Source organism: Arachis ipaensis, chromosome B06, assembly GCF_000816755.2.
Source record: "Arachis ipaensis cultivar K30076 chromosome B06, Araip1.1, whole genome shotgun sequence".
Lineage (NCBI taxonomy): Eukaryota > Viridiplantae > Streptophyta > Magnoliopsida > Fabales > Fabaceae > Arachis > Arachis ipaensis.
Genome location: NC_029790.2, coordinates 133,079,639 through 133,090,966, shown reverse-complemented (window position 1 = coordinate 133,090,966; position 11,328 = coordinate 133,079,639). Strand labels below are relative to the sequence as shown.

Below are 11,328 nucleotides of genomic sequence, written 5' to 3'. Positions count from 1 at the left end.
CTTAAACAAATATTTTTAGTAATTATTATTATTATTATTATTATTATTATTATTATTTGCTCTTCGGAGTCCTTAAATTTGTTGCATCTTCTAAAGAAATTAAAGTAAAGATCTTATTTTGGTATTCTTTTTATTTTGTAACAAATATCTTTTTTGTTACTTTTGGACATCTTTCCATTGTTTTTTAATGTTCTTGTCATGAAACCACTTTTATCAAGCTAATAGGAAGTATATAAATTGTTTTATTTCTAATACATTTTTGGAACAAACCACATGAATAATTATATATCTAAGAGTTCAAAAAATTCATATACATTTCTTGTTTTTTTAACCTTTTATGAAATTATAAAGCTCACATCCATTGAAGATCAAATTAAACATATATATTCAATTCTAAAATGATGCCAAAATCATTTTTGCAAATGTTCCTAAATATACCTAATTTATATTGACTAATAATAGAGAGAAGATAAGCACAATTTATTATATCTAACCCTAAACCCTAACTAAAAATAATAAAAGCAAGTATACTATATAATATAAGCCATATTTTCGGTTACCTTATATATAGACGTAGGATTCTAATAAGTTAAAGATGATAAGCTAATTAATTCTGATAACAGAAATGAATTTTAATTTCAAGCCTATTATTGTGTTCTTCGGAATAGTATAGTATTGGAAACATTTCAAGTGCACTAGGAGTATTGGTGTTCCAGTTATTTTAACCGTTGATCTGAATTATAAAAAATATATATAATATATATTAATTAAAATCAACGATTAAAACAACTGGTACACCGGTACTCCTCGGTGCATTTGAAATATTTCCTAAGCTATAACCCATAAGTTTAGCATCACGTGATCAATCTTAAAACTCACTCCATGATCCCAAAAATACCACTTTTCATGCAAAAATTACTCTCTCTTTGTCGTAACCAAACTTGGTTAACAAGCATATCAATTACTTCAATATATACTTTGGTTCATGCATCATATAGCGACAAAAAAAACACATTAGTATAATCCCATTAACTACATACAAATGCATTAAGTTGCAATATTTATATAACTCCCTTAATTGAAGAACCACGAAATGAATAATTAAATACATTTTGCACATTAGAAGGTTGGACGATGGAGGAGGGTTTATTAATTAGTGATGAAAAAACCTGTCGGCGCCGCTGGATTATGGAGGACTAATTTGTTTTGAAGCCTCAAATTAAAAACAAATAAAAAATATATTTATGGTGGTTGACCAAGAATTGTTGGGTGTGACACATGGGATGACGTCATATATAAATTTATGAAATGACATTGTCATGTCAGCGGTGGGACACTATGACTTCATGCTCTGAATCTCTGTCGCTTCATATAAATTCTATTCAAGTATATTCATTGCATATATAACTGTTTATGTACATGATTTACCGTGACCGTTTTGTTAGTGTACTCCATCCATGATTTGAATTTTGATATATTTAATTAACCCTAGAAAGAATGGTTATTATAACTCGATTTATTGTTGGATTTTAATGGATCTATACTTAGGACTATAATATCAAAACAATAAAAATATATATTAATAACAATGCGTAAGAGGAATTCACGTTTATAATGTTATTATGTTATCTCATTTGTATAAAAGTATACCTATATATATATGTTAGTATATTCGAAAATACACGTCTGTCTAAATTTTTTGAAAGTGACGCGTGATGGATTTAATAATTATAAAAAAAATTAGATGTGAGTATAGACATTTTTTTTAAGGCGGACATTTCAATAAAAATTTTATAATTAATTTTATATACATTTTTTTTATTTTTGGTTGATGAATTATAAAATTAAATTTTAATATATTATAAAAATATTATTTTTATTTAAAATATAATCATATAAATAAATTATATTTTTATACAAAATATCTTTATAAAAAAATATTTTTATATTAGTGTTTTCATTTGAGTAATTCTCTTCTTTTAATAGGTATATATATACTACAATGATTCTAGCATAAGGCGGCGACAATTTAATTTGAATAGTTACAGTTATAGAGGCGGTTTTAGGTTGTGCTGCAAAATCTCCCAACTTAGCGACGATTTTAAAACCAACTGCCTCTAAATCAAATATATACCAATTGAATAACACAAGTTATCGAGTATCCATCATCAGTATTCAACTATTCATCACCTCATATCCTCTGAAAGCCACATTTTCTTTTTTTCAAAACTCCCATAAAACATTTGCAATTTTTTTTTAACCACTAAAAAAAAACAGTGGTTAAAAAATCGCTACTAAAAGCTGGTTATGTGTTATAGTAATATAGTGATTAAGTTTTAACTAAATGAAATTTAAGTCACAAGAGTCCTATGTATATCATTATCTCTTATCTGATCTTATTATATAAACTAAGAGTAAAGTATCGTTTTTGTCCCTAACGTTTGGGGTAAGTCTCAAAGTTGTTCCTAACGTTTCAATCGTCCTATTTAAGTCCCTAACGTTTCAAAATTGACTAAATGTTGTCCTTCCGTTAGGGATCCATTAACAGAATTGACGGTGGGACAAAATTGAGACGATTTTGAAACGTTAGAGACTTAAATAGGACGAAAACTTTATGGACAAAAACGATATATAAAAATAAATTTTAATTTAATTTTGTAGAATTGACGGCGGAACAAAATTGAGACGATTTTGAAATGTTAGGGACTTAAATAAGACGAAAACGTTAGGAACAAAAATGATACATAATTTTAAAGAATTTTGATACATTAGAGACAAAATGTATAATTTATATTTTATTGTATATATATTATTTTTTTCTTTTCTGCAAGTTTATATACTAGTCATTCTACAAACATTTCATGATAACTAAAAATCTTTAAGAGTAAAATTATAAAAAAATTAATTGTTTTAAAATGAAAGTAATATGATTAAGTGTAATTTATTTAGATGTGATTAAAAAATAATTGAATACTATGTATAGTAAAAGAGTGATATTATTGAATGATAAAATTAAAATTTATTTCTATGTATAATTTTTGTCCCCAACGTTTTCATCCTATTTAAGTCGCTAACGTTTCAAAATCGTCTCAATTTTGTCCCGCCGTCAATTCTGTTAACGGATCCCTAACGGCAGGACAACATTGAGTCAGTTTTGAAACGCTAGGGACTTAAATAAAACGATTGAAACGTTAGGAATAACTTTGGGACTTACCCCAAACGTTGGGGACAAAAACGATACTTTACCCACTAAACTAATTATGAGGCTCAAAAAGTAATAATATATAATGACATCTAAAATCCAAAATAAATTGAATCACTCAACAACTTTATGAATTTAAACAAAAATATTATATTTAAGCATTCAACCTATTTTGACAAATATAAAATTTGACAATTAATATATAAAAGTCGACCATAAAAATTTCTGACATTTATTTCATGTTAAATTTAAGAGAATTAATATTTTCACTCCCATTTTATTATTTAGATGATGTTACTCATTTTTTTATAAATGTATGCTAACAAATAATACAAAAAAAAAAGTATCTATAAATGTCATTGTAAAAAATGAGAGCGATATTATAATTTTCTAAATTTAAAATGGTGTTTGAACTTTTATAACGGAGACTTGTATGTGAATTGAAGATGCAAAGATTTTAGTGTTGATTTGCTCAAATTAAAATTCTTAATATTGTGTGATCCCTATTGTAGTTTGGTATAAGCCAATTAATTAATCAATTTCGCTACGTTATTAACAGGAATTCTACCAATTTCTGTTAATTTCCATTAGGTTGGACTCCAGAGTTCATTTCAAAAATAAAAAACACATGTCCAATCACTCATGGTAAATTTAATTCACCTCCAATTACCACTAATAAACATAATTAACAAGGTTGTGAGAACTGGACTGGTCAATGAACTGGTAAAGTAACTGGTTCACTGGTTTAATGGTTCAATCGAAGTTCACTGGAATTCAACTAATTTAATTAAATATTAAATAAAATTATGTAAATGGAACACAATATAATCTTCACATTCCATTCTCTCTATAATCTTCAGGAGGAGATGCATGAGGGACATCCTCCTTTGCAGGTTCCGAAGCATCAGTTTCAAATACTTTCACCACCAACACAATATAACAAAAATTAAGTACATAAAATGCACCAAAAATAGATAAAATTCAAACTTGATAAATTCTGATGACACTACAAGAAAAATACCCATTCAGCCACACTTTTTTTAAGCTACATTTGAAAAGCGTAGCCTATTCATAGAATAGGCTACGCTTTTCTCCGTGTTGCCTTTTTATATGAGAAAAGGATACACAATTGTGGCATCATTTAAAAAGTGTAGCCTTAGGTATTTTAGAAATCACTTATAAAACGTAGCCTTATCTAAATATCTATAAATACACTTTTCTCATCTAAGGGAACGCTTGTAAAGAGTAGCTTATTTTTTCTGTTTCGGGTGCGCTTTTAAAATGTCTCCTAATATGGGAATCCTCAATAAACACTTAGTAAAAAAATTTGTTGGCCCTCCCCCTCACTTACGCAGCAGTGCAGCACACACTCTTATCCTCACTCAACATACACAAACACGAAAGAGAGAAGAAATCAGAGAGGAGAAGGGAAGGAAGGAAAGAGAGGACGACGCCGTCTAGGGCTCCGCCGCCGTCGCCGTCGTCGTCGAGCGCCAGTGAGAGAGAGAGCTCGAGGATGAGAGGAAACGCGATGGAGGAGAGAAAAAGGAGGTGCTCCGTTGCCGCTGAAGCTCCACCACCACTGCTAGGGCTTGTTTAAGTCGCCGTTCTGCCACCGTCGGGCTTCTGTGCCCCCGCCGAGGAGCTCGAAGGGAGGAAGGAGGGATGTATCGCCGCCTTCGTGCTCTGTCGCGGCGCTGCCGTCGATTGGAGCTCGCCACTGAGCTGCTGCACCGTCTCCAAGCCGTTGCGTCGCCGCTCATCTCTTCACTATCATTGCTCAACACCATCGTCGTATCCTCTGTCACCAGGTAAGCATTCTCTATTCTGTATCCTCTCTTTCTTGCTCATTCTCTAACTCGCTCTCACTTTGTAGTTCGAAGGTGTGTATGATTTTGATAGTGATGATGAACTGCAATGGCTAATTGAGATACAGAAGGTATGTATCAATTTTCAATTGGTTCTGTGAATTTTTGGGGGTTTTGGGTTCTAATTTTAGATTTTCTAATTTTGGGGGTTTCGCCTTCTCATTCTTAATTTGTTATGATTCTTTTCTGTGTTTGGCATAAACGGAAGCAATAGGTGCTGGAAATTTCATACATGCGTGCTAAACTAGGGAAATCATTCTGTAGGAAAGTGTCGAGCTGCAGGAGTTTTCATTGGGTTCATGCCCTCCTAGTGTGGGTCTTCAAGGGATGCGTTGGTCAACTATGTTGATCAGGTTTTACTTCCTTCACATTTCAATATTATAACCTGAAAAATAGTAGTTTTTGATATTTTATTAAGAATATTTGACATGATTAGGTTTTAATTCATGATATCCCTATATCATGAATTATTTTTCCACATGGTTTGAGCTAAAGTTGTTCCTGTGAAATCACATGAATTAATTTTTATCCTAAATCTTGATGGTTCTAAGATGCAACTCTTAGAAATTGTAATGCATTGTGGATTATGAAGCTGATTCTATGTAAATGGATATCAGCTTGATGCCTTTCTTGTAATCATGCTTATTTTGAATTTAAATTTTTGTAGAGAAAGCTTTTTGTGAGAGCCATTCAAGAGCTATGGCAGTGGTGGTCGCAGTTATTGCGTGTGGTGGTGGATACAGAGGAGGAGGAGGCGGTGGTGATGGTGCTTGCTACAGCTGCGGTGGTAGGTACAACGGCGGAGGCGGTGGTGGAAGCTGTGACAACTGTGGGTATTCTGGGCTTTTGCAAGGGACTGCCCAACAAGCTCTCGCTGAAAAATGTAAGTATACACTTTAATTTCTCTGATCATTATGTTGTGTTTGAAAAATAGTGGTTTTACAGAATCTTGTGTCTTTCAAGTAGGATTGATTGAAAATTTTTGGTACCTTATTGGTTAAAAAATGATTTTAAAACTGAATTTTTGGTTAATTGTAATGATTTTAAAACTGAATTTTAAGATTGAGAAAGTGACTCGTAGAGCACAGGAGCAATTTCAGATGGTTTTAGAGGAGAAAAGCAGGTTATCTCTCTTTGTTTTTATCTTTATTTTCTTATTATTTATGTTTTATTTTCTGTCTTTAATCTTTTTGTTACTTTGAATATATTGGGTATTGGATTAGAGTAGCCATAAATAAGAAGAAAATAACATGAAGCTAGGATAAAAGATAAGATGCACAATAATTTCTGTACGTGTGTTATTCCCAAACATAATATGAAAATTGCACGAAGTATTAGAGACATATTCTCCTGTGTCCCGATCCAATTCTTTATTGCCTCTAACAAGAATTTCCAGGGTAGGGATCTTCTTGAACTACATTTCATGAGATGTGTAGTTTAATGCAGTTATTGTGCCCCAAGGGGAAATTTTTCACCGTTTTTAAGCAGATGAACAAACTTCGAATATCTTATAATTTTTTGGTTAACTTAGAAAGGCATAGAAGGCTCATTTACAGATTCCTATTTCTTATTGATCTTTCAGATTTGCATTCGATGTTGATCTTGATGCTCCAAAAGTTAGAATTCCTCTCAGATCTCGTGGTTCAGCCAGATGTGATAGTCATTTTCTTTTGGACTTTGGTCATTTTACACTACACACTGCGGTATGCTGCTTGAGCTGTGGGGAATTGAGTTGCACTTTTGTTGTTTGGCCTTTTTATTGACAACGTTGTTTGGCCTTCTCTTGTATGATTTGGTGTTTTTACAGGAAAGCCAGTCTGATGAGCAGAGGCATAATCTTTATTCTCGATTTTACATATCAGAACGTGATTTTGCTGCCTTTTTATGGACTGTGGCTCTGATTTTGGGAGTTGCAGTTTGGTTAAACCAACTCATGATAGTCAAATAATAAGCTCACCATGGGCCAAAGAAGCTGATAATGTGTATTCTGTCATTGATAGGTGTGGAATGGCAGTACTTGTTAATCAGGTTTGTCTGTCGTGTACTTATCAAAACTGTACTACAGTAATGATCTGCATCGCATTTTTGTTGAGCATAATTTGTTCTTATCCTGTTTGTGCCTCTGGTTTTCTGAAGATTAAAGTGCCTCATCCAAGTTACCCATCGACATGTATATCCATTCAAGTGCCAAATCTTTGCATTCACTTTTCACCAAAGAGATTTTGTAGAATCATGGAACTGCTGAACATATTGCCAATACTATGGAAACATGTAATCAGCCTACACCTGATAGTTTACACTCCAAACTTGCTCCTTGGAGTCATGATCTAGTTGTTGATGGTAGAATCCTAGTTTGGAAGGTACTTCTGCAAACCTTTTAAAAATGTTTCCGTTAGCGATTATATTTGAGGTAATAACTTTTTTCGTTAAATCAGAAACCTAAATAGCCCTCATCTTACAGGGAATTGGGAATTCAGTTGCTACATGGCAAACATGTTTTCTGGTGCTTTCGGGGTCATATCTTTATGTATTTGAAACTGCAGAGTCTCAGAGTTACCAGTGATACCTAAGGTTTTAAACCCAACCCTCCTCCTCCTTTCCTGTTTTAGAACTTTGATATTATTTCCTATTTTAAATTGAAGAGAATAGAATAAGGAAACATTTATATGGAGAGTGAAATATAGAAATATACTCCAAAGTAGGATGGCCAGTCCATTTGCATGTCCGAAATGGGAACTTCGTTAAAAGTTCAAACAATCATGATGCAATAATGTAAAGAGGACAGTTATACTGATGAGAGAGGCATCATGGTTTATATTGGCATTTTTTTCTCTTTGAAAATGCATCAAGTGGTTTATTTTAAACTGCTTTGTCATAAACTTGACATTCTTTTCTGTTCACCTTATCCTTGATATATTTATTTATTTATTTTTGAAAAAATAAGAATTTCATTAGGAAGAGAGTAGGATAATACAAATTGGGGATAAGGGTTCCCCCATACAAAAGCAAAGCAAACAAAAGATTTATCTATGAAGCATAGCTTTCCAATATCTGAACATGTTGGAGAGGGAAAGCCCCCTGTAAAGATTACGAGCTTTAATCATCCAAATAATGGTGAATTTTGATGTGAATTTTTTTCTCTCTTAACCTTTTTGGCAGGGCATGGATTATAGGAAGTGGTAATGGTGAAGATAGAATTGCTCCACTGCTTGTGTTGAGCTCCTCTTTCAAAAAATAAAATGGTGAAGACAGAGAAGATTTAGGATACAATATTTTAGATTCCCAAATGCCAAAAGCGTAGCCCTTGGTGCAGAAAAGCGTAGCCTTTGAGAATAGGCAACGGCCGAATAGGAATCACCCCAAAAAGCGTAGCCGTAGCCTAAGGCATCATTTTTTTTTCACTTTTGGCTACACTTTTCAAGTGTACCTGAATGGGTGTTTTTCTTGTAGTGTGATACAGTAATGAAGTGATTAAACTATAACAAAATTCAGAATGACAACAATTCAGAATCCAAACGATTATATCAATTCATACAATTCGTACAGCATTCAACATAATTAAATTCAGCAATTTATACAGCTAATTCACCAAAATTCAATAGAGCAGAATTAAACTTATATAGCAAAATTCAAAATTCAGAACCCTAGAATTACAAAATGATTAATCCATATAATTAACAAAATAAAAAAATTGAAAAGCAGAAGAACTCAGAAGAAGAAGAACTCTGCATCTGAAATTGTGAACTCAAATTTGCCCTTCATTGAATAAAAGTTTAATTGAAAAAACAAAAAATCCATGAACTCAAGTCTGTCCAATTCATATAGTTTTGTCACCAAATAAACAAAATTAATTGAAAGAAGAAAAAGATTGAAGTACTGAGTACTCACCGCGGGAGAGGACGAGAGCACAGAAGGTTAGAGCCAGACGACGACCAACGCTTCGGTGACGGTGACGCTTCGCTGAGGCATTTGTTGGAGGTGACGGTGGCGTTTGTACTTTGTAGGAAATAGGAAGAAGGTTGAAGAGAAACGGAGAAAGTTAGGGTTGGGAGGTGACTAGAAGTCTTCGAAGAGAAACTGATGCTCCAGCCTTTTTTCCCCTTTTTTTTTTTTAATAGCGCCAAAACGACGCCGTTTCGTGGCTTTAGGGAAAACCCGTACTTGCTGAAATCCTGCCAGTTCGGCATTTTTTTGGCGGTTTTTTGCAGCACAGTTTTGCAAGTGAACCGGACTGATTATCTGATCGGTTTTTGGTTAACCCAATTGAACCGGCTGGTCCAGTACGATTTTCAGAACCTTGATAATTAACCCTATCCTTTACTGTTCAAGTCCAGTCTCATCCTCCAACTCCGACGGCTACCCTTTTCGAGAAGACACCTCCATTTAAAAGATTCATCTATAAAAGACACCTTCCTTAAAAGACACATGTATAAAAAAAGATTTTTTGAAGATACATGTATAAAAAGACACTTTCATTAGAAGACACAATTATTAAAAAAAAAGGACCAAAAAACACCTCTTGAAACACGTTTATAATTGCCATCAGTACAATTATACTCATCACCTACATCAATGAATGATGTATTCGTTCTTTCTTCTCCAAATGTACGTTCTATCGACAAAGTGGTCGAAAGATGCGAGATTTTTGTTGGCAGCTTCGGGACGCTGTCAGTGGTGTTACTGAGGGCGCAAGTGCTTCTTTCGGATGCATTATGACAGGCGTTGGGGCAGCTTCTGGTGATATATATGGTTGGTGATGCAGTGGAATGGATGATGGCGTTCAGCATGAGGATCGGAAGGTTGAGGTTTGGGGTGACGGGGTTCACGTTTGGGATGTGTGGCGAGGGGGGTTGGTGGTTTCACCAAAGGAAAAGCATCGTGATAATGAAATGGAGGTGCAGTAGAATCTTAATTTTTCAAAATTTGCTTAATGACCTATCAAAACATTCCTAATCGTAATTAAAAAATAATAATTAATTATTGTTGTCAAAAGTTAGCAGATAATCTCTTGATACCTAATACTTTTTCTAATATATAATATATGTTATGTATATGATGATGGTTATATAAATTTTAAAATTTAATTTTATTTGTTGAATTTTGGTATCCAATACTTTTCCTTAATTAATTAATGATTAGTTATTTTATAAAATATTTAAAATTTTCAGATTTTTTTATTGTTTTGATGTATTAAGTTAATTTTATATAGATGTTTGAATTTTTCGAATTCAATTTTAGTGGTTTACTCTTTTAAAACGACAACAGATGTTCTAAAATGGTAATTATTCTGAAAATGTGACATTAAATTGCTATCACACTTGAAAAACAAACAATAATTAGTAGGAGGACTTGTTAGCAAAAACAGAAAAAGATATATGAAATAAAATTGAGTTTCCAATAAAAAAAAAAAAAACTTGAAATTGAATGTACTAATTGGAAAACACTTGTCGATTACTTATTTGTAACCCTCAAAGGTGACTCTTGTAATAATAACGTATTTTTGGGAGTGTCATCAAAGTCTATAGATATATAATTACGATGAATGATAGTGTAGTAGTGTAGTTGCAACTCCTTAAGTTAATTACATTCACAGTATAATTTTCCAAAAGGATAGTTATAAATCCATTTTATAACATATTCAAAAATTAAAGTAGCTATAGCTCTAGCTACTTAATTAATTTTCATTTGTTCATCATTTGTCAAGCTGGCGATTAGACAGCACTAAGCTTAATAGTTAGTTAGTTACCTCAAATAAAGATTTAATCTATCAATTATTGAGGATACCTGTTTATTTGAATTCATAACTATTTTGAATTTAATATAAATGATATATTTATATTAAAAATGGTGATTGAGACTTNGTCTTTTATTTTTTGGTAGAATTATATATGAATATTCTTTTATATTTTTAGTTATATATATATATACTGGTTATTCTATCTTTTAACACTTTAATCAGCGATATATATATATCGCTTTTTTCGAGAAAGAGACGAAATATAATCAACTTGAATTCGGGACAGCTATTCGAAATCTTAATGAAAGACTGGTATGTATAGGTTAAGTTATATTATGTCCTATTATACAGGATTTTCCTAGTACAAGTTGAAAGGAGGATCAAGAACTCGTTGGCCTTTAACAATGACGGGGTCGGACATTCTTAAAGCAGTGGGGTGGTACTTGTAAAGAGTAAAGATATTTCGATGTTCAAATTAAAATGAATATATGAAGTATATGTGGAGGTTACGAATGTATAGT

The 11,328-nt window shown here is 32.5% G+C and overlaps 1 protein-coding gene and 1 long non-coding RNA gene across 6 annotated transcripts; one reads left to right on the top strand and one right to left on the bottom strand.

Moving 5' to 3' along the window:
• On the top strand, positions 4,534 to 7,255 carry LOC107648550. Of its 5 annotated transcripts, XR_001621974.2 has the most exons (8): positions 4,534 to 5,013; positions 5,079 to 5,141; positions 5,285 to 5,423; positions 5,738 to 5,953; positions 6,132 to 6,193; positions 6,653 to 6,773; positions 6,878 to 7,098; positions 7,207 to 7,255. XR_001621974.2 is itself a non-coding variant. In XM_021105248.1 (7 exons), exons 4-7 carry the CDS (start codon positions 5,834 to 5,836, stop codon positions 7,016 to 7,018), a joined length of 444 nt encoding a protein of 147 aa, XP_020960907.1. In that variant the 5' UTR covers positions 4,534 to 5,013; positions 5,079 to 5,141; positions 5,335 to 5,423; positions 5,738 to 5,833; the 3' UTR covers positions 7,019 to 7,098. The 5 variants fall into 5 exon arrangements, 3 of the variants coding, with proteins under 3 accessions (XP_020960907.1, XP_020960905.1, XP_020960906.1); XM_021105248.1 differs by lacking the exon at positions 7,207 to 7,255 and having other exon boundaries at positions 5,335 to 5,423; XM_021105246.1 differs by lacking the exon at positions 7,207 to 7,255 and having other exon boundaries at positions 5,279 to 5,423.
• LOC110263627 lies at positions 7,204 to 7,669 on the bottom strand. Its single transcript, XR_002349492.1, has 2 exons — positions 7,530 to 7,669; positions 7,204 to 7,444 (listed from the first exon to the last, which is right to left on the bottom strand). It is a non-coding gene; the product is annotated as an uncharacterized LOC110263627 (long non-coding RNA).

What these genes read in the sequence shown, in the direction of transcription:
- LOC107648550 (XM_021105248.1), top strand. Translation starts at nt 5,834, where the DNA reads ATGGTGCTTGCTACAGCTGCGGTGGTAGGTACAACGGCGGAGGCGGTG. An exon ending in ACAAGCTCTCGCTGAAAAAT is followed by an intron (nt 5,954 to 6,131) that starts GTAAGTATACAC and finishes CTGAATTTTAAG; the next exon opens with ATTGAGAAAGTGACTCGTAG. An exon ending in GTTTTAGAGGAGAAAAGCAG is followed by an intron (nt 6,194 to 6,652) that starts GTTATCTCTCTT and finishes TTGATCTTTCAG; the next exon opens with ATTTGCATTCGATGTTGATC.